Genomic DNA, 18,262 nt, shown 5'->3' on the forward strand with positions numbered 1-18,262 from the left:
CATTTTGAGATCTCTCCACAGGTGTTCTATGGGATTCAGGTCTGGACTCGTTGCTGGCCACCTTTTTCGTCTCCAGTGCTTTCTCTAAAACCATTTTATAGTGCTTTTGGAAGTGTGTTTTGGGTCATTGTCCTGCTGGAAGACCCATGACCTCTGAGGGAGACCCAGCTTTCTCACACTGGGCCCTACATTATGCTGCAAAATTTGTTGGTAGTCTTCAGACTTCATAATGCCATGCACACGGTCAAGCAGTCCAGTGCCAGAGGTAGCAAAGCAACCCCAAAACATCAGGGAACCTCCGCCATGTTTGACTGTAGGGACCGTGTTCTTTTCTTTGAATGCCTCTTTTTTATTCCTGTACACTCTATGTTGATGCTTTTTCCCAAAAAGCTCTACTTTTGTCTCATCTGACCAGAGAACATTCTTCCAAAACGTTTTAGGCTTTCTCAGGTAAGTTTTGGCAAACTACAGCCTGGCTTTTTTATGTCTCAGGGTAAGAAGTGGGGTCTTCCTGGGTATGCTACCATACAGTCCCTTTTCATTCAGACGCCGACGGATAGTACAGGTTGACACTGTTGTACCCTCGGACTGCAGGGCAGCTTGAACTTGTTTGGATGTTAGTCGAGGTTCTTTTTCCACCATCCGCACAATCTGGCGTTGAAATCTCTTGTTAATTTTTCTTTTCCGTCCACATCTAGGGAGGCTAGCCACAGTGCCATGGGCTGTAAACTTCTTGATGACATTGCGCTCGGAAAACACAGGAACATTCAGGTCTTTGGAGATGGACTTGTAGCCTTGAGATTGCTCATGCTTCCTCACAATTTGGTCTCTCAAGTCCTCAGACAGTTCTTTGGTCTTCTTTCTTTTCACCATGCTCAATGTGGTAGACACAAGGACACAGGACAGAGGTTGAGTCAACTTTAATCCATGTTAACTGGCTGCAAGTGTGATTTATTTATTGCCAACACCTGTTAGGTGCCACAGGTGAGTTACAGGTGCTGTTAATTACACGAATTAGAGAAGCATCACATGATTTTTCAAAGGGTGCCAATACTTTTGTCCACCCCCTTTTTAGGTTTGGTGTGGAATTATATCCAATTTGGCTTTAGGACAATTCTTTTTGTGTTTTTTTCATTGAAGACAAATTAAATGAAGATAATAATACCAAAGAATTTGTGATTGCAATCATTTTCAGGAAGAAACTGAGTATTATCTGACAGAATTGCAGGGGTGCCAATACTTTTGGCCAGCACTGTATATATATATATATATATATATATATATATATATATATATATATATATATATATATATATATATATATATATATATATATATATATATATATATAAAAGCATATACACACGCAAAGGTAAAGGTTAGCTAGATCACGGAGGACTCTCTTCAGCTCCCTATTATACCATGCCTTGCCGCGGAGATTTGCACCCAATATTACGCAAATGGCGCCCCCGCTCATATCACCCTGTTATGCCCTAATGATCCCTATCAAATAAACTGGATCTATTAAGTCACGATAACGCCACATAGAACATGTATATGTTCATTTTTATTTAAGTGGTGAAAAAAAAATCCAAAGTTTTGTTCAAAAAAAAAAGTAGCCATTTTCTGAGACCCGTAGCTTCTCCATTTTTCGATAACTGGGGCCGGGTGAGGGGTTATTTTTTGTGCGTCGAGCTGATGTTTTTATTGATACCATTTTGGGGTAGATACGATGTTTTGATCGCCCGTTATTGCATTTTATTGCAATGTTGTGGCGACCAAAAAAATGTAATTCTGGCGTTTTGATTTTTTTTTTTTTCCTCATTATGCCGTTTACCGATCGGATTACCTTAATTCTTTTTATAAATTGATAGATCAGACGATTCTGAATGCGGCAATACAAAATATGTGTATATTTATTTATTTATTTTTATTGTTTTGAATGGGGCAAAAGGGGGTGATTTAAACTTTTATATTTTTATAATATTTAAAAAAAATTTATTTTTTTTTTACTTTACACATGCTTCTATAGCCTCCATGGGAGACTAGAAGCTGCTATCGTCGGATCCCCTGTGTGTAGCAGAAATGCTCACTGGCTATGAGCGCTGACCGCTGGGCGGCGCTCATAGTCTTCCGGCAATGACAACCGCAAGGGTCTCCTGCAGACCCTGGGCTGTCAATCCAACCCATCGGCGACCCACGGTCATGTGACACGGGCGCCAAAGGGCAGGACTTATGACGTCCTTCCGCCGCAGCCATACAGAGATTGACAGTGGCATTTAACATGTTAACAGCCGCGGTTGGATCGCAATTCCACCCTGCTTCTCCTGCCAGTCATACCCCTCCTGCCGCCACTGAGCTAAACCAGTCTATATTCAAGGCAGAAAAGAAACAATAACACATTAAAGGACTTTTTCAGCACTGAATGACTGTTCAACACTAGCACGGGCACTTGGTGCACCCTTGGTGTGGCCAAAAAGTTTAATACTCCTTTCCCCCTGCTTGTTTTTCATCGACCTCCGCCTCCCCTTTTATTTTGATTGACAGCTTTGGCTTTACAGAGCCAGGGAAGGGTGAAAATCTAAATAGAAAACAAATAGGTGGGAAGGTGCACTGAACTATTTGGCCACGTCAAGGGTGCACCGAGCACCTGTACTTGGTTTGAACAGTCATTCAGTTCTGTCAGACTCCCTTTAAATGGAGATTGCCACCCCAAAAATACAAGTATAAGAAAACACACTCATACAAACAAAATCATGCCTTTATTGTATAAATGTGTCCCTATGTTGCCCACAAAATCTCCAATCTGCCGAAAAGCGGCAGCCAGGGTCGTATTTCTGTCCAACCACTACACTGATGCCTTCACACTGTGGCAGTCGTTGCACTGGTTTCCCATTCAATTCATTGTACAATATAAACTACTCTCTTCTCACTCACAAATCTCTCCACAGTTCTGCACCACCATATACAGTTGTGCTCATAAGTTTACATACCCCGGCAGAATTTTTCCTTTCTTGCCCTTGTTTCGGAGAATATGAATGATAACAAAAATATTTTCTCCACTCATGGCTATTGGTTGGGTGAAGACATTTATTGTCAAACTACTGTGTTTTCTCTTTTTAAATCTTAATGACAACCAAAAACATCCAAATTACCCTGATGAAAAGTTCACATACCCTGGTGATTTTGGCCCGATAACATGCACAGAATTTGACACAAATGGGTTTGAATGGCTACTAAAGGTAACATCCTCACCTGTCACCTGTTTGCTTGTAATCAGTCTGGGATCCAGACAGACTTTTGCATCTTTCATACAGCCACTGACGTTTCCGGATTGTGAGTCATGGGGAAAGCAAAAGAATTGTCAACGGATCTACAGGAAAAGGTAGTTGAACTGTATAACACAGGAAAGGGATACAAAAAGATATCCAAGGAATTGATAATGCCAGTCAGCAGCGTTCAAACTGTGATTAACAAATGGAAAATCAGGAGCTCTGTAAAAACCAAACTACGGTCAGGTAGACCAACAAAAATTTTGGCCACAACTGCTAGGAAAATTGTTCGGGATGCAAATAAAAACCCACAAATAACATCAGCTGAAATTCAGGACACTCTGAAAACTAGCGGTGTGGCTGTTTCAAAATGCACAATAAGGAGGCACTTGAAGAAAAATGGGTTGCATGGTCGAGTCACCAGAAGAAAGCCATTACTGCGCAAAGGCCACAAAGTATCTAGCCTACAATACGCCAAACAGCACAGAGACAAGCCTCAAAACTTCTGGAACAAGGTAATTTGGAGTGATGAGACCAAAATTTTACTTTTTGGCCACAACCATAAACGTTACATTTGGAGAGAGGTCAAAAAGGCCTATGATGAAAGGAACACCATTCCTACAGTAAAGCACGGAGGTGGATTACTGATCTTTTGTGGATGTGTGAGCTACAAAGGCATAGGAAACTTGATAAAAGTTGAAGGAAAGATGAATGCAGCATGTTATCAGCAAATACTGGAGGCAAATTTGCACTCATCAGCCCGGAAGCTGCACATGGGACGTACTTGGACAATCCAACATGACAACAATCAAAAACACAAGGCCAAGTCAACCTGTCATTGGCAACAGCAGAACAAAGTGAAGGTTCTGGAGTGGCCATCTCAGTCTCCTGACCTCAATATCATATCATTGTGATCTCAAGCGCACAGTTCATGCTAGACAGTCCAGGAATTTACAGGAACTGGAGGATTTTTGCCAAAAAGAATGGGCAGCTTTACCATCTGAGAAAATAAAGAACCTCATCCACAACTACCACAAAAGACTTCAAGCTGTCATTGATGCTAGAGGGGGCAATACACAGTATTAAGAACTGGGGTATGTGAACTTTTGATCAGGGACATTTGGATGTTTTTGGTTGTCATTAAGATTCAAAAAGAGAAAACACAGTAGCTTGACAATAAATGGCTTCACCCAACCAATAGCCATGAGTGGAGAAAAAGTTTTTTTGTTATCTTTCATATTCTCTGAAACAAGGCTAAGAAAGGAAAAATTCCGCCGGTGTATGTAAACTTTTGAACACAACTGTATATCCTCCGTCATCTGAAGTCAACCACCCTACCACTGATCTGTTTCGCAACTGATCTAAGACTAAAATCCTCCATAAGCCGAACCTCCCACTTCCATGTCCAATACTACTCTCACACTACGTCATTTTTCTGGAATCCACTACCCCGGATGATCCGATTAACCCCTTTACCCCCGAAGGTGGTTTGCACGTTAATGACCAGGTCAATTTTTACAATTCTGATCAGTGTCATTTTATGAGGTAATAACTCTAGAACGCTTCAACGGATCCCACTGATTCTGAGAATGTTTGACATATTGTAATTTATGATAGTGGTAAAATTTATTTGATATCGCTGGCGTTTATTTCTGAAAAAAATCGGAAATTTGGTGAAAATTTTGCAATTTTTAAACTTTGAATTTTCATGCCCTGAAATCAACGAGATATGTCACACAAAATAGTTAATAAATGACATTTCCCACATGTCTACTTTACATCAGCAATGAATTTATCTAGGTATGTGGGGAGCACCTTGAACACCCAGGTGCTTCACAGAAGTTTATAACATTGAGCCGTAAAAATGAAATTTTCACATTTTTCCACAAAAATGTTTTTTAGCCCCAAATTTTGCATTTTCAAAAGGGTAACTGACGAAATTGAACCATACCATTTGTTGTACAATTTCTCCTGAGTAAGCCGATACCCTATATGTGGGGGAAAAACACTGTTTGGGCGCATGGCAGGGCTCGAAAAGGAAGGAGCACCATTTGACTTTTTGAATGTAAAATTTCGCGTTTGGAGAGCCCCTGATGTGCCTAAACAGTGGAAACCCCCCACAAGTGACCCTATTTTGGAAACTAGATCCCTCAGGGAATTTATCTAGATGTGTGGTGAGCACTTTGAGCCCCCAAGTGTTTCACTAAAGTTTATAACGTAGAGCCGTGAAAATAAAAAAATCATGTTTTTTCCACAAAAATGATCTTTTAGTCCCAATTTTTTTATTTTCACAAGGGTAACAGGAAAAATTGGACCTCAAAAGTTGTTGTACAATTTCTCCTGAGTACGCTGATACTCTATTTGTGGGAGAAAACTACTGTTTGGGCGCACGGCAGGGTTCAGAATGGAAGGAGTGACTTTTTGGAATGTAGACTTTGATGGAATGGTCTGCGGGCGTCATGTTGCGTTTGCAGAGTACCTGATGTGCCTAAACAGTGGAAATGCCCAACAATGCCCCATTTTTGGAAACTAGACCACCCAATGAATTTATCTAGGTGTGTGGTGAGCACCTTGAACCCCCAGGTGCTTCACAGAAAATTATAAGGTTGACTTGTGAAAATAAAAAATAAAACATTTTTTTTTACACAAATGTTATTTTAGCCCCCAAAAAATATTTTCACAAGGTTAACAGGAGAAAGTGGATCCTAGATATGTTGTGCAATTTCTCCTAAGCACGCAGATACCCCATATGTGGTCAAAAACTACTTTTGAGGCACAGTGCAAAGCTCAGAATTGAAGAAGCGCCATATTGGAGTTCATATTTTGCTGGGCTGGTTTGACGGTGCCATGTCACATAGGCAGAGCCCCTAAGGTGCCAGAACAGCAGAACCCTCCATAAGAGACTCCATTTTACAAACTACACCTCTCAATGAATTCATCTAGGGGTGCAATGAGCATGTGCCTCACAGAATTTTACAAAATTGGGTGGTGAAGAAAGAATAATTAAATTTTTACCACCAAAGTTTTGTTTTAGCCCAAGATTTTACATTTTCACACTGGGAAATGGGTAAAAATGGCACCAAAATTTGTCACACGATTTTTGCTGAATGTAGAAATACCCCATATGTGGCTGTACAGTACTGCTTAGCCACACGGCGAGACTTGGGAGGGACGGAGCGCTATTTGCCTCCTGGAGCGCAGATTTTCCTAGACTAGTATGCGAACTCCATATACAGAGACCCTAAGTGCTAAAAGAGCAGAATCCCCCCTCAAGTGACCCAATTTGGAAATTATACCCCTTTGGGAATTTATCTACAGGTGTGGTGAGGATTTTAACTGCATGGGTGTTTTCCAGAAACAAGCAGCAGTGGATGTTGCTGAGTGAAAATTGCAAACTGCCGTTGTAGTGACCAGTACGTTGTAGTGACCAGTATATTATGCCCAGCTCGTGCTTCTGGAGACATGCACCCGTAAATTTTGACGTGCTCTCATCGCTACAGAAATGTCAAACATGTGGACGCTAACTGCTGTTTAGGCACACTGTGGGGCTCAAAAGGGAGGTGGGCATTTGTATTTGGGAGCACAGAATTTGCTGAATTTCTTTTGGGGGGCAAGGGCCATTTCGCTTTTCCAGAACCTTTTTGCTACTAGTAACATGGAAGCCCCCTATATTTCCGTTAACAAATGACGGACCTGAGTGGGGACATGCTTTTTTTGTGGATTGAGTCAAAGCTTTTATTGTGATCCAAAATGTTATGTAAAATGTTCCCATTTATCCTGTGCTTTACGATGAGCACTGATATTGGGGTTTCCATTTAAATCTCCAAGTGACATAATTCACATGAAACCCCCGAGAAATTCATTCACTATAATGAGGCAGCAGAGTTAGGCCTCTTTCACACATCAGAGTGTCCGATACGTGTGGTGACAGTTTCCACACGTACCGGAGATACATACACATGCAGACCCATTCAAATGAATGGGTCTGTGCACATGTCAGTGTGTTTCCACGGACCGTGTGTCCGTGGGCAAAACACGTTGACATGTCCGTTTTTTTCGCGCTGCACAGGCCACAAAACGTCCTACAGTGATGGCACACAGATGACATCCGTGTGTCATCAGTGAGACATGTACCGGCACCTGGGAATCAGCATACAGTTAGGCTATGTTCTCACATGTTGTGTTTTTTTTCCAGTCAGAAAACTGCAACAAAACTGATCTCTGGCAGAAAATCAGCTGCGTCAAATCTGCAGGTTTTGCTGTGTTTTTGATGCGTTTTTTTCACTGTCCTTTTGTCTTTATTTATGCATGTACATAAAGTTCTGTGGAAAAAAAGAACCCCATTCTATTTTGCCATCAAAAACGCTGAAAAAATGTACCTGCTTTTTCGGTGCGTTTTTTCAGCATTTTTTTCACCACCCATTACTTCCTATGGGTGTAAAAACGCTGAAAGAAGTGACATGCTCTATTTTCCAAGAACACAACCAAGGCACAAAATACGCAGCAAAAAAACCACAAGATGTGGGAACAGAGAATTCTGGTTTCTCGCGATCAGCGCGAGCAAGGGACAATGATGAGAGTAGAATTCTGCTCCTGCTGTGTCCTGGTGTAAAAATAAGAATAAAATAAAAAAAATCATTATACTCACCTGTCCGAAGATGTCACCCGCTATAATCCACCTGACAGCTCACGCAGAGGGGAGAATGACTCGCTCCAGTGAGTGAGCCCCAGAGCTGCGCTCAGTGAGCGGGACCCGCTCGCTGCAGCGAGTCATTCTCCCCGGCTCCTCAGTGGGAGCGGTCAGATGGGTTACAGCACGGGACATCTTCAGACAGGTGAGTATAAGGATTTTTTTTATTTTATTCTTATTTTTACACCAGGACACAACGGGAGCAGACTACTACACTCAACATTGTCCCTTGCTCGTGCTAATCACAGTGCTGGCAGGGGACAATGATGAGGGCAGAGTTCAGCACCCGGCACTTCGGAACAGCACTAACTGTACCGCTGATTCCTAGGCGCCGGTATGTGTGCTCCTGATGCGGCACACGGTTGCTACACAGGTGCACACGGACACATATCTCCGGTACTGTTTTTTCCGGTACCGGAAATATCAGGAAGTGTGAAACCGGCCTTACTCTGGACTCTGTCTGGCCTCCGTTTAGCGGTGTCCTTTTTTTCAGAGGTTCACAAAACTGTGGCCAACGGCACTTTTATGCACGCCTAATAAAAAGACGGATACCGTCGGATCACAGGCCAGATGGCGTCCACGGTGCCTCCATCTGTCTCATTACAAGGAATCTTCCACCGGGGGTTCCGTCTGAATTACGTATTTCAGAGATTGACACAGAAACCCCGGTGTAAGCGCTCAGCACAGAGCGCAGGATTAATGTAAGATCTTTGGGAGGCAGAATGAACAAATCAGCAGAAGGTGAAGAATTGGTTTTATTTATTTTTTACATTCCATTCCTCGTGCGGTATAAGTGATTAGACAACTTTATTCTTTGGGTCAGTGCGATTACAGTGATACTAGATTTATATCGGGTTTTCATGTTTGGCTACTGTCAAACACTAACAAACGTTTTTTGTTTTTTTTGCAAAGACTAGTTTTTGCATCACCATATTTTGAGAGCTATAATTTTTCCATATTCCTGCCGACAGTCATGTAAGCGCTTGTTTTTTGCGGGACAAGTTGAAGTTTTTATTGGTACCATTTTCAGGCACATGACATTTTTTGGTCGCTTTCTATTCCGATTTTTGGGAGGCAGAATAAACAAAAACCAACAATTCAGGAATTGTTTTCGGTTTTGTTTTTTTATGCCGTTCCGCGTGTGGTGAAATGGATAAGGCAGCTTTATTCTTGTGGTCAGTACATTTACAGCGATACTACATTTATATAGTTTTTTTGTGTTTTGGCGCTTTTACATAATAAAAACTATTTTATAGAAAAAATATATTTTTTGCATCGCTTTATTCTGAGAGCTATAACTTTTTTATTTTTCAGCTGTTCGAGCTGTATAGTGGCTTGGTTTTTGCAGGACAAGATGACGTTTTCAGCGGTACCATTTTTATTTACATTTGTCTTTTTGATCATGTTTTATTCCACTTTTTGCTCTGCGGTATGATGATAAACCACCATTTTTTTCTTCATTTTTTATTTTTTACCGTTGTGACAGAGTCACTGGTGTTATATGTGAAGGGAGTGGTTTTGTGTGAATGACATAGATGGGAGGGAAGTCATTCACCATACCTCCCCTTCGGGGTGTGGCTGAGCAAGGTTAAATGCTCAGTCCCTGTTTTTTTACTGTGGTTGGAAGTTTGGAATAACAAGTCTCCAGGCTGTGTAACTTCAGCTCAGGAGGAGCTGAAGTGTGTTGAAAAGTGGTGCAGGCAGAACCTGCACACATATGGACTGTGTTATCTTTTGTTTTGTGTTTTACCTTTATGCCAGCAAGGCTGAGTTTATTTTGCTTAAGTCTGCAGTGCTTTATGCGGATATAATAAACCTGCAGATGAAACCGTTCTTATGTCTACTTCCGACTGCAGCCGAGTGAGTCATCTTGCCACAGTTGGTGTGAGAGTGCGAGCAAGATTCCAGGAACACATGTACCTACCACAGAGATCGGTGGATGTCCTGGGTAAAGACCGCCAACCTGCCAGAGATGTCCAGCAGCATGGAGGAACTCCTCAAGCACCTGCTCCAGAGCCAACAACAGCAACATCAGCAGCACTTGCTGAGCCAACAGAACATGCAGCAGCATCGGCAGCTTCTACACCAGCAATGGGAGCAGCAGCAGAGCCAGTAGATTCAGCAAGAGACCAAGGAGTGATGAGATAGTGGAACAGATGTTCCAGGGCCATACTAACAGAGGGTGTTACATATGGCCCATTCACATGTTCTGAGGGGACACCTGGGGGTCGAAAAGACTCAGGAGAGGATATTGAGGTTTTATTGGCCAGGGTGTTACTGGGAGATCCTAAACTATTGTAGGTCCTGCCCCACCTGCCGGATAACCGCCCCCTCTTCCCACTTCCGTTGTCCTATAATCCCTCTACCTGTGATAGAAATCCCCTTTGAGAGGATTGCCATGGACCTAGTGGGCCCCTTAGAAAAATCGGCACGGGGCCACCAATACATCCTGGTGGTCATGGACTATGCGACCCGGTACCCGGAAGAGGTACCCCTAAGGAACTCGTCAAGTAGGAGCATAGCCCAGGAACTTGTCCATATATTTGCCAGAACCGGACTGCCGAAGGAGATACTATCCCCGTTTGAGCCTCTGTATGGACGACATCCGCGAGGGCTCCTGGATATTGCCAAGGAAACCTGGGAAGCCGAGGTTATGCCCCACTGGAGCATCATAGAACATGTCACCCAGATGCAGGAGAGAATGGCGAAAGTGATGCCTATCGTGAAGGTGCATCTCCTCCAGGCACAGGAGGCCCAGGCCAAGGGTCTATAACCGATCAGCGAGGCTGAGGCAGTTACAGCCTGGGGATCGGGTTCTGGTGCTTATTCCCACCATAGAGAGCAAGTTCCTGGCCAACTGGCAAGGTCCGTATGAGGTGATGGAGAAACTCAGCGAAGTGAACTACAAAGTCCACCAGCCTGGCAGACAAAAACCGCACCAAGTATACAATGTGAACTTGCTCAAGTTATGGTAAGATTGGGAAACATTGGGGGCTCCTTGTTTGGGAGCCAGTTTCAATGCCAAAGTAGAGCACGTCACGATAGCAGAGACTCCATCGCCGGCACAGAAGCAACAGTGTAGAGAGCTGCTGCAACGGAACCGTGATCTATTCTCGGAGTTGCCGGGGAGTACGCAGGTGGTCGAGCATGACGTCCTGACAGAAGCGCTTGTTAGGGTAAACCATAAGCCCTATAGGATTCCTGAAGCCCGCCGTGAGGTGATCTCAACCGAGGTGAAGAAGATGCTGGACCTCGGTGTGATTGAGGAATCAGAGAGCGGTTGGTAGCATCCCATCGTTCACGTGCCAAAGCCCGACGGGGAGTGGAGATTTTGTAACGACTTCCGGAGGCTGAATGAGGTATCCAAGTGTGACTCGTACCCAATGCCCCGCGTCAATGAACTCATCGAGAGGCTTGGACCTGCGAGGTATATTACCACCCTCGACTTGACGAAGGACTACTGGCAGATCCCCATGTCCCAGAGGGCCAAGGAGAAGACGACTTTCTCAACGCCTGATGGGTGTTTTCAATACACCTGAATGCCTTTCGGACAGCAGGGGCCCCAGCCACCTTCCAGAGGGCCATGGATCGGATCCTCGGCCCACATAAGAAGTATTCCGCAGTCTACCTTGATGACATTGTCGTCTTTAGCCCACACTGTGCTAGCCGTCTGACAAAAGGTACAGGCAATTCTGGATGCTTTGAGGACGGCGGAATTTACTATAAAGCCGAAAAAATGTGCCATTGGAAAGGAGGAGGCCAAGTACTTAGGCTATGTCGTCGGAAAAGGCGAAATTAAGCCACAGGTCAATAAAATCGAGGCAATTCATAACTGGCCGCAACCGCTCTCCAAGAAGCAGATGAGAGTGTTTCTTGGAATCGTGGGATACTACCGGCGGTTTATCCCAAATTTTGCCATGGTTGCCGCACCACTCACAGACCTTCTGAAAGGCACCAAATCAACGATGGTGAAATGTACGGTTGAAAGTGAGATGGCGTTCCAACAGCTGAAGCTGGTGCTGTGTAAGCAGTCAGTCCTGGTCGCACCTGACTTTACTAAAGAATTTGTGGTTCAGACAGACGCCTCAGAAGTTGGCCTAGGAGCTGTGCTGCCCCAAGAGATAAATGGTGAAGAGCATCTCATCCTGTATATGAGCTGGAAGCTCTCGTCCTGCGAGAAAAATTATGCCATTGTGGAGAAAGAGTGCTTAGCCATAAAAGGGGCCATAGACACGCTAAGATATCACCTACTTGGCCGAAAGTTTAAACTAGTGTCAGATCATGCCCTTTTGAGATGGTTGAGGGAAAAGAAGAGTAAAAATGCCTGGCTTACTAGGTGGTTCTTAGGTCTCCAAGACTTTAATTTTCATGTTGAGGTTAGACCCAGAAAGTTACACGCTAATCGTGATGCCCTCTCCAGAATTCCGTTTGGTGTCTGAAGGTGCCCAAACCCCCGGCTTTGGGCAGAGGGGGGAAATATGTGACAGAGTCACTGGTGTTATATATGAAGGGAGTGGTTTTGTGTGAATGACAGAGACGGGAGGGAAGTTATTCACCATACTCCCCCCTCAGGGTGTGGCTGAGCAAGGTTAAATGCTCGGTCCCTGTTTTTTTTTCTGTGGTTGGAAGTTTGGAGTAACAAGTCTCCAGGCTATGTAACTTCAGCTCAGGAGCTGAAGTGTGTTGAAAAGTGGTCCAGGCGAACCCGCACACATATGGACTGTGTTATCCTTTGTTTTGTGTTTTACCTTTATGCCAGCAAGGCTGAGTTTATTTTGCTGAAGTCTGCAGTGCTTTATGCGGATGTTAATAAACCTGCATACAAAACCGTTCCTGTGTCTACTTCCGACTGCAGCCAAGTGAGTCATCTTGCCACACCGTGTTCACTAAAAGGGTTAACCAGTGGGACAGTTTTATAGGTCAGGTCGCTCGTACTAATTATATATATATATATATATATATATATATATATATATTGTAATGCAGCGCCTTGCGGCATTACTGTAATGGTCTAGGGTGTGACTGGTCACATGACTGTGACATCAGCACAGGTCCTGTGTGCGTTGGAAGATATATAAACCCTGGTAGTTTTGAGACAGGGTGTGTAAGGCGTGAGGCCTGTTCCCGTGTGGGACACCACTAGCGTGTGAGGCCTAGTGAGGCCTGGTGAAGCCTGAAAGGCGGAGGCTGGATCCTTAGGTGTAAGCGATCCCAGTAGCCTTGGAGGGCCAGAGGCTTCGAAGGCAAGAGTCCTGGAAGGCAAAGGCTGGATGTGAGGTGAGACCACATACCAGTAGCCTTTGAAGGAACGAGGGCTGGAGACCCCCATCTGGGAAGCCGTAAAGCCACAGTGGTGGCAGAATAAGTCTGAAGCAGCTAAAACCCGGCAAAGGTAAAACACTGCTTGATGTGGACATTTCTATAAGTGACTTTGCTGGGGGCTGTAACTGGAGCCAATTGGGCTTGTCTGCCACTTGAAAGGCTCCTGGACATTATATGTAATATGTCGGCGAGCCACTGAGTTGGACTCGGTTATAGCAGTTATGATGTATAATAAACTGCTGGAGTGTGAAAACTGGAAAAACGTGGCTGGTGTGCTGTGTATTTATTTATTTTTTTAAATATTTTTACAACCTTTTTATTCACTTTTTTACTGAGACTGGGACTTTCACTTTCTACAGTCTGATCGCAGTTATAAGGCATAGCAGGGCAGGATGTAAGGCAGTTATAAGGAATAGCAGGGCAGGATCACTGCTGTACCTTATAATCTGTCAGTCCTGCAGACACAAGATAGTTTGATCATGTGCAGTGCATGATCAAACTATCTTGCTAGTGCCTGGTGACCCGGATGTCTCCGATCCAAGAGAAGAGGGGCTTTTGTCCCTCGCTAAATGCTGCGATTGCAGCATTTAGGGGGTTAAAGTGCCGGGAGTGGTGCGTGCACTGCTCCTGGCACTGAGTGCTGGGTGTCTGCTGTCAGAATCAGAGGACACCCGGCGGCAATCGCGCCCGCACACTAAGACATTATAAAACGTACCTGGTCATTAAAGCCCAGGGCACAGGGACGTATTATTAGGACTAAAGTCAGAAAGGGTTTAGTGCCTAGTCCCCATATTTTTAAGCATGCTTTAAAAACATTTCTTTAGACAGGCCGCTCACTTCACATCACTAGCCTAACTCTCACTTGTTCCCACTTTCTAAATTTTTCTCAGAATCTGCTCCTTCCTATTCATCTGTGTCCATATCCTCCATGCCCCCAGTAGCACTTGGTATCTGCACTTAGACAGATCCTGGCTGGTGACCGGATCATGCAGCTTATTTAAGTACCCTATTTATTATAATGATGGCTGGACCGTACATAACAAGCACTTTCTACCTATTATGTTCCCCCTATTTCCTTATAGATTGTAGCTTGTGAGCAGGATCCTCGCTCCTCCTGTAACTGTGGAACTATGTGATTTCTTTATTGCCTGTACAAGTTCCCACTTAATTGTAAAGTGCTGCGGAATATGTTGGCGCTATATAAATAATAATAATGATTTTTTATAATAATATATATATTTTTTTATTATTATTAGTACCTAAACAGGTGATTGTGAAAGAGAGAGGCACCATCTACTGGTGTATGTGGTGGTCCTGATCTGTGTGTATAGAAGTATTGTGTTCCTTGATGAGTATAGGGCAGATGACAAAGTTAACTCTTGCACATGTGAAGGTCGGAGATGTGAGGCCATTACAAACCATTGAGAATGATTCAGAAAATAATCATGGTAAGAACAATTATTGTATCACCTTACACTTTAATGAAAGATTTTACAGTTCAAATGCCGTATACAGGAGTAGAATATACACAAAACACCATTTCATTGATGACATCATCTTATCTGTACAATATACATATATTAGGTAATCAGTGCTTCTGGAAGTCTGGCATTGGTGCCTAAAGGTTTATACACACTTCGCAGTTATGTTGCGATTTTCTGGAATCATATCAAGAACAGCTACATGACTACCATATGTGAATAAACCTTAATGGGAACCTGACATCAGGTTCTTCCCAAATAGCACCTGTAAGCCCTATGTGACAGCATTTTAGAATGCTTTCTATATGTCCCCAATGCGCTTTCCATAAAACAAAAAATAACTTTTATTACACTCGAGTACTGGGCGGTCCGGTCCGATGGGCGTTGCTGTTCTTGATCTGGCGCCTCTTCTCTTCTTGCTTCATGTGGAGGACGCGTTCTACTTCATCCATAGTGTCCTCAGCATCGCGCCCCTGTGCAGTCACACTTCTCTGTCCTGCTGAGGGCAGAGCAAAGTACTATAATGTGCATGTGCAGGGAAAGGCCAAAGAGCGCTGGCGCATGCGCACTACAGTACTTTGCTCTGCCCTCGGAAGGACAGATAAGTGTGCCTGTGCAGTGGTGCGATGCTGAGGACACTGTGGGTGACGTAGAACGCGCCGGATCAAGAACAGAGACGCCCATTGGACCAGACCGCCCGTAAGTGAGTGTAATAAAAGCTACTTTTTGTTTTATGAAGAGCGCATTGGGGACATATAGCATTCTAGAATGCTGTCACATAGGGCTTACAGGTGCTGACCCTACTTTATATGGGAAAAACCTGGTGACCGGTTCCCTTTAAAGGGGTTTTCTAAATTTCTTTCCTCTGGAACACACCGCTCTATGCATCCCAGCTACCTTCTTTCTGGGGGCAGTTCGCTCCTGAAGATTCACTGTTCAGACTGGCTGTATGGTCATGTCGTTGGTCTGAAGCCTCCGCAGCATCGGAGGAGCACTGAGGCGCTTAAGCGATCTGACCAGCTTCAGGGCTGCGCTTACAAGCTGTATAGTAAACAGCTTTCATTCCTTCCTAGAAAACATGTCACCGCTGCAGTCTATCAGGAAACCTAAGCAATGAGCAGTAAACTAGAGAATTAAACATCCCTCTGATCTTGAGAACGGGGAGGAATTTTAATAAGAGGTAAATTGCAAAGTTGCTTGTATTTACATCCACTTTGCAATTTTACCTATTTAAGAAGTTAACACAACTGCTCTTAAATTTCCCATTCATGTATGAATAACATGTATCAGCTTACATTACAAAAATAAATACATTTAGCTTTACATTTACACTGTAAGATGGTTTATTCCTACTAAGCATATGCACTGCTGGGTAGGGGACTTTAAGACATGTTCAAACATAACTTTGTGACCGCAGACATTGCATTATGCCGCCCATTCATTGTGGGCTTGTGCATCCCTAAACAACGGAATTCACACATGCCCCTGATGAACCATTAATTAAGCAAACTAAGTCTAAAACATTCAACTCTGGACCCCATTCAGCCTCCTTTCTTTCACGGTCTGTCTTTTTAGCAATGTACAATAGTGTAGTCTACCATGCTATTGTGTCAGACTTAAAAAGTGGAATCCAAAGCTGCATGTTTTGGACTTCATTTGTCTAATTGAAGTCAATGGACTTGTCTAAATCACATTTTTGACATGTTTTGATAGTCATAACCTGACAGCATAACTCGGTAGAGTTCTCGGTTCTTGTGGAGAAATTCAACTCTGAGGTGTATGCAAATAATGTGACAAGTGCTCCAAGGAAGGAACCAGTCCTGGCAAAAGCTTCAGTTTTCCTCGCTAATCCCGGCCTAACGTTTCCACCATTGTGATGGGCACTAAAATCTTGGGCAAGATTTCTGTTCCTGTCTAGAGGGAGGAATTTGGGAGGTTAAGGAAGAAAGTTGGAGCTCTTTCCATGACTAGGACCACCCTTCAAGCCCTAGCCAGATCAGCAGCATTATTAAAAAAAAGGTGTTTTCTTCTACAATCAATATCTGCGGCCACAAGGTACATTTGGCCACATCCCATACCTGGCACTGTAGATAGTTCTGTAGGCAAAAACTATCTGATTGCCCGCGGATATGAGGATAATGATGATTCCGTGTAGATCATAATCATCTGTAGGACCATGAAATGGCCCTACATGGTCTGTAGCTGGTAAGCTTTAGGTCCTTTCTTTAGGAGATATCCCTGGTCATTCAGTGAGCCAACAAAACTTTCAAAGTCTGGAACCTGAGAGGAAACAAATTAGAGAAAATAATTGATACAGCAATGCTGGTGACGTCACCATTACCTCCTGCATTTCTAGTAAAATTTCAATGTTAAAATCTACATCAAAAATTCGCACTGGCTTCCAATTTCCCAACGAATCTATATTTAAACTACTAATACTGACCTATACGACTGGCCATAATCTGTCTCATCCATACATCTACGTAATCTCCCGATACCTTACCACATGTAATCTCCTTTTCTTACAAGACCTTCTTCTCTCCAAGGCCTCTAAGATTTTTCCTGAGAATTCCCCATCCTCTAGAGATCAGTGCCTTAGCACGTACGATTGTCTTTCACATTTGAAACTTTTAGACGCAATCTGAAAACTCTTCTCTACAGGATGCCACCTCACTACCAGCGGAGCTGCCACCTCACTACCAGCAGAGCTGCCACCTCACTACCACCGGAGGAGCTGCCACCTCACTACCACCGGAGGAGCTGCCACCTCACTACCATCGGAGCTGCTCCACTCCCCCAACCTACTGTCTCTTTCACTTATTCTGTGGAGATTTTGAGTGCAGTTTATATGCGCTCTAAAGACATTCCTATAACTTACAGCCTCAATGCTGGCCATACACTTTGTATGGCCCTCTGACAGTCTAACGTGTCATTGAGGTTTGAAGATTTGTCATGTTGGATTTCAACATGCTTTTTTTTGTTCCTCCAGGAAATAAAGCAATGCTAGAAATGTATGGTAGGTGATGAATATTTGGGGAGATGACGGTCAGGGAAACAACTGGCCAATACATACAATCAAAATCAGTGTATGTTCACACAGAGATTTACATGCAGTTTTTCAGCAAGCACTGAAATCCACATAAAAAACTTTCACAAACTACCTCCTATTGTTTTAAATTGGAGATCTGTGTTGCTCTTCGCGCAGCTGCAGAGCTTTTTGAAAACTGCTTAAATAAGTGACTTCACGGTGGCTTCAGCCATAATAATTCTGTGGGGATTAGCCCCACTGAATGCAGCTAATCCATGTGCAGCCCTGCCACAGTTCAAACGGGTTGTCCTCGGATTTCCTCCATAAATTCTGCTGCAAACACACACCCAATTTTTCTCAAGTGAAAAAACTTGTGTGTGAACATGTCTGTACTGTACTCCTGCCATCTGATCTACCATAAGTAACTGCTTTATGGTCACAGGATCCAGTAAATTATTGTCACTCTCTT

At 43.6% G+C, this 18,262-nt stretch overlaps 1 protein-coding gene across 1 annotated transcript in view; it reads right to left on the bottom strand.

The window, feature by feature from the left end:
* Positions 1 to 15,509: 15,509 nt before the first annotated feature.
* LOC141257582 (DNA helicase MCM8-like) overlaps positions 15,510 to 18,262 on the bottom strand; it is a 43,784-nt gene continuing 41,031 nt past the window's right edge. Inside the window, exon 19 of the mRNA XM_073672257.1 lies at positions 15,510 to 17,045. Coding sequence (XP_073528358.1) covers positions 16,953 to 17,045 — 93 coding nt within the window. The 3' untranslated portion in view covers positions 15,510 to 16,952. The remainder of the gene's footprint in view (positions 17,046 to 18,262) is intronic.

Source organism: Phyllobates terribilis, unplaced genomic scaffold (genome assembly GCF_046119375.1).
Source record: "Phyllobates terribilis strain yellow unplaced genomic scaffold, ASM4611937v1 Scaffold_3__8_contigs__length_932513732, whole genome shotgun sequence".
In the NCBI taxonomy this organism is placed as follows: Eukaryota; Metazoa; Chordata; class Amphibia; order Anura; family Dendrobatidae; genus Phyllobates; species Phyllobates terribilis.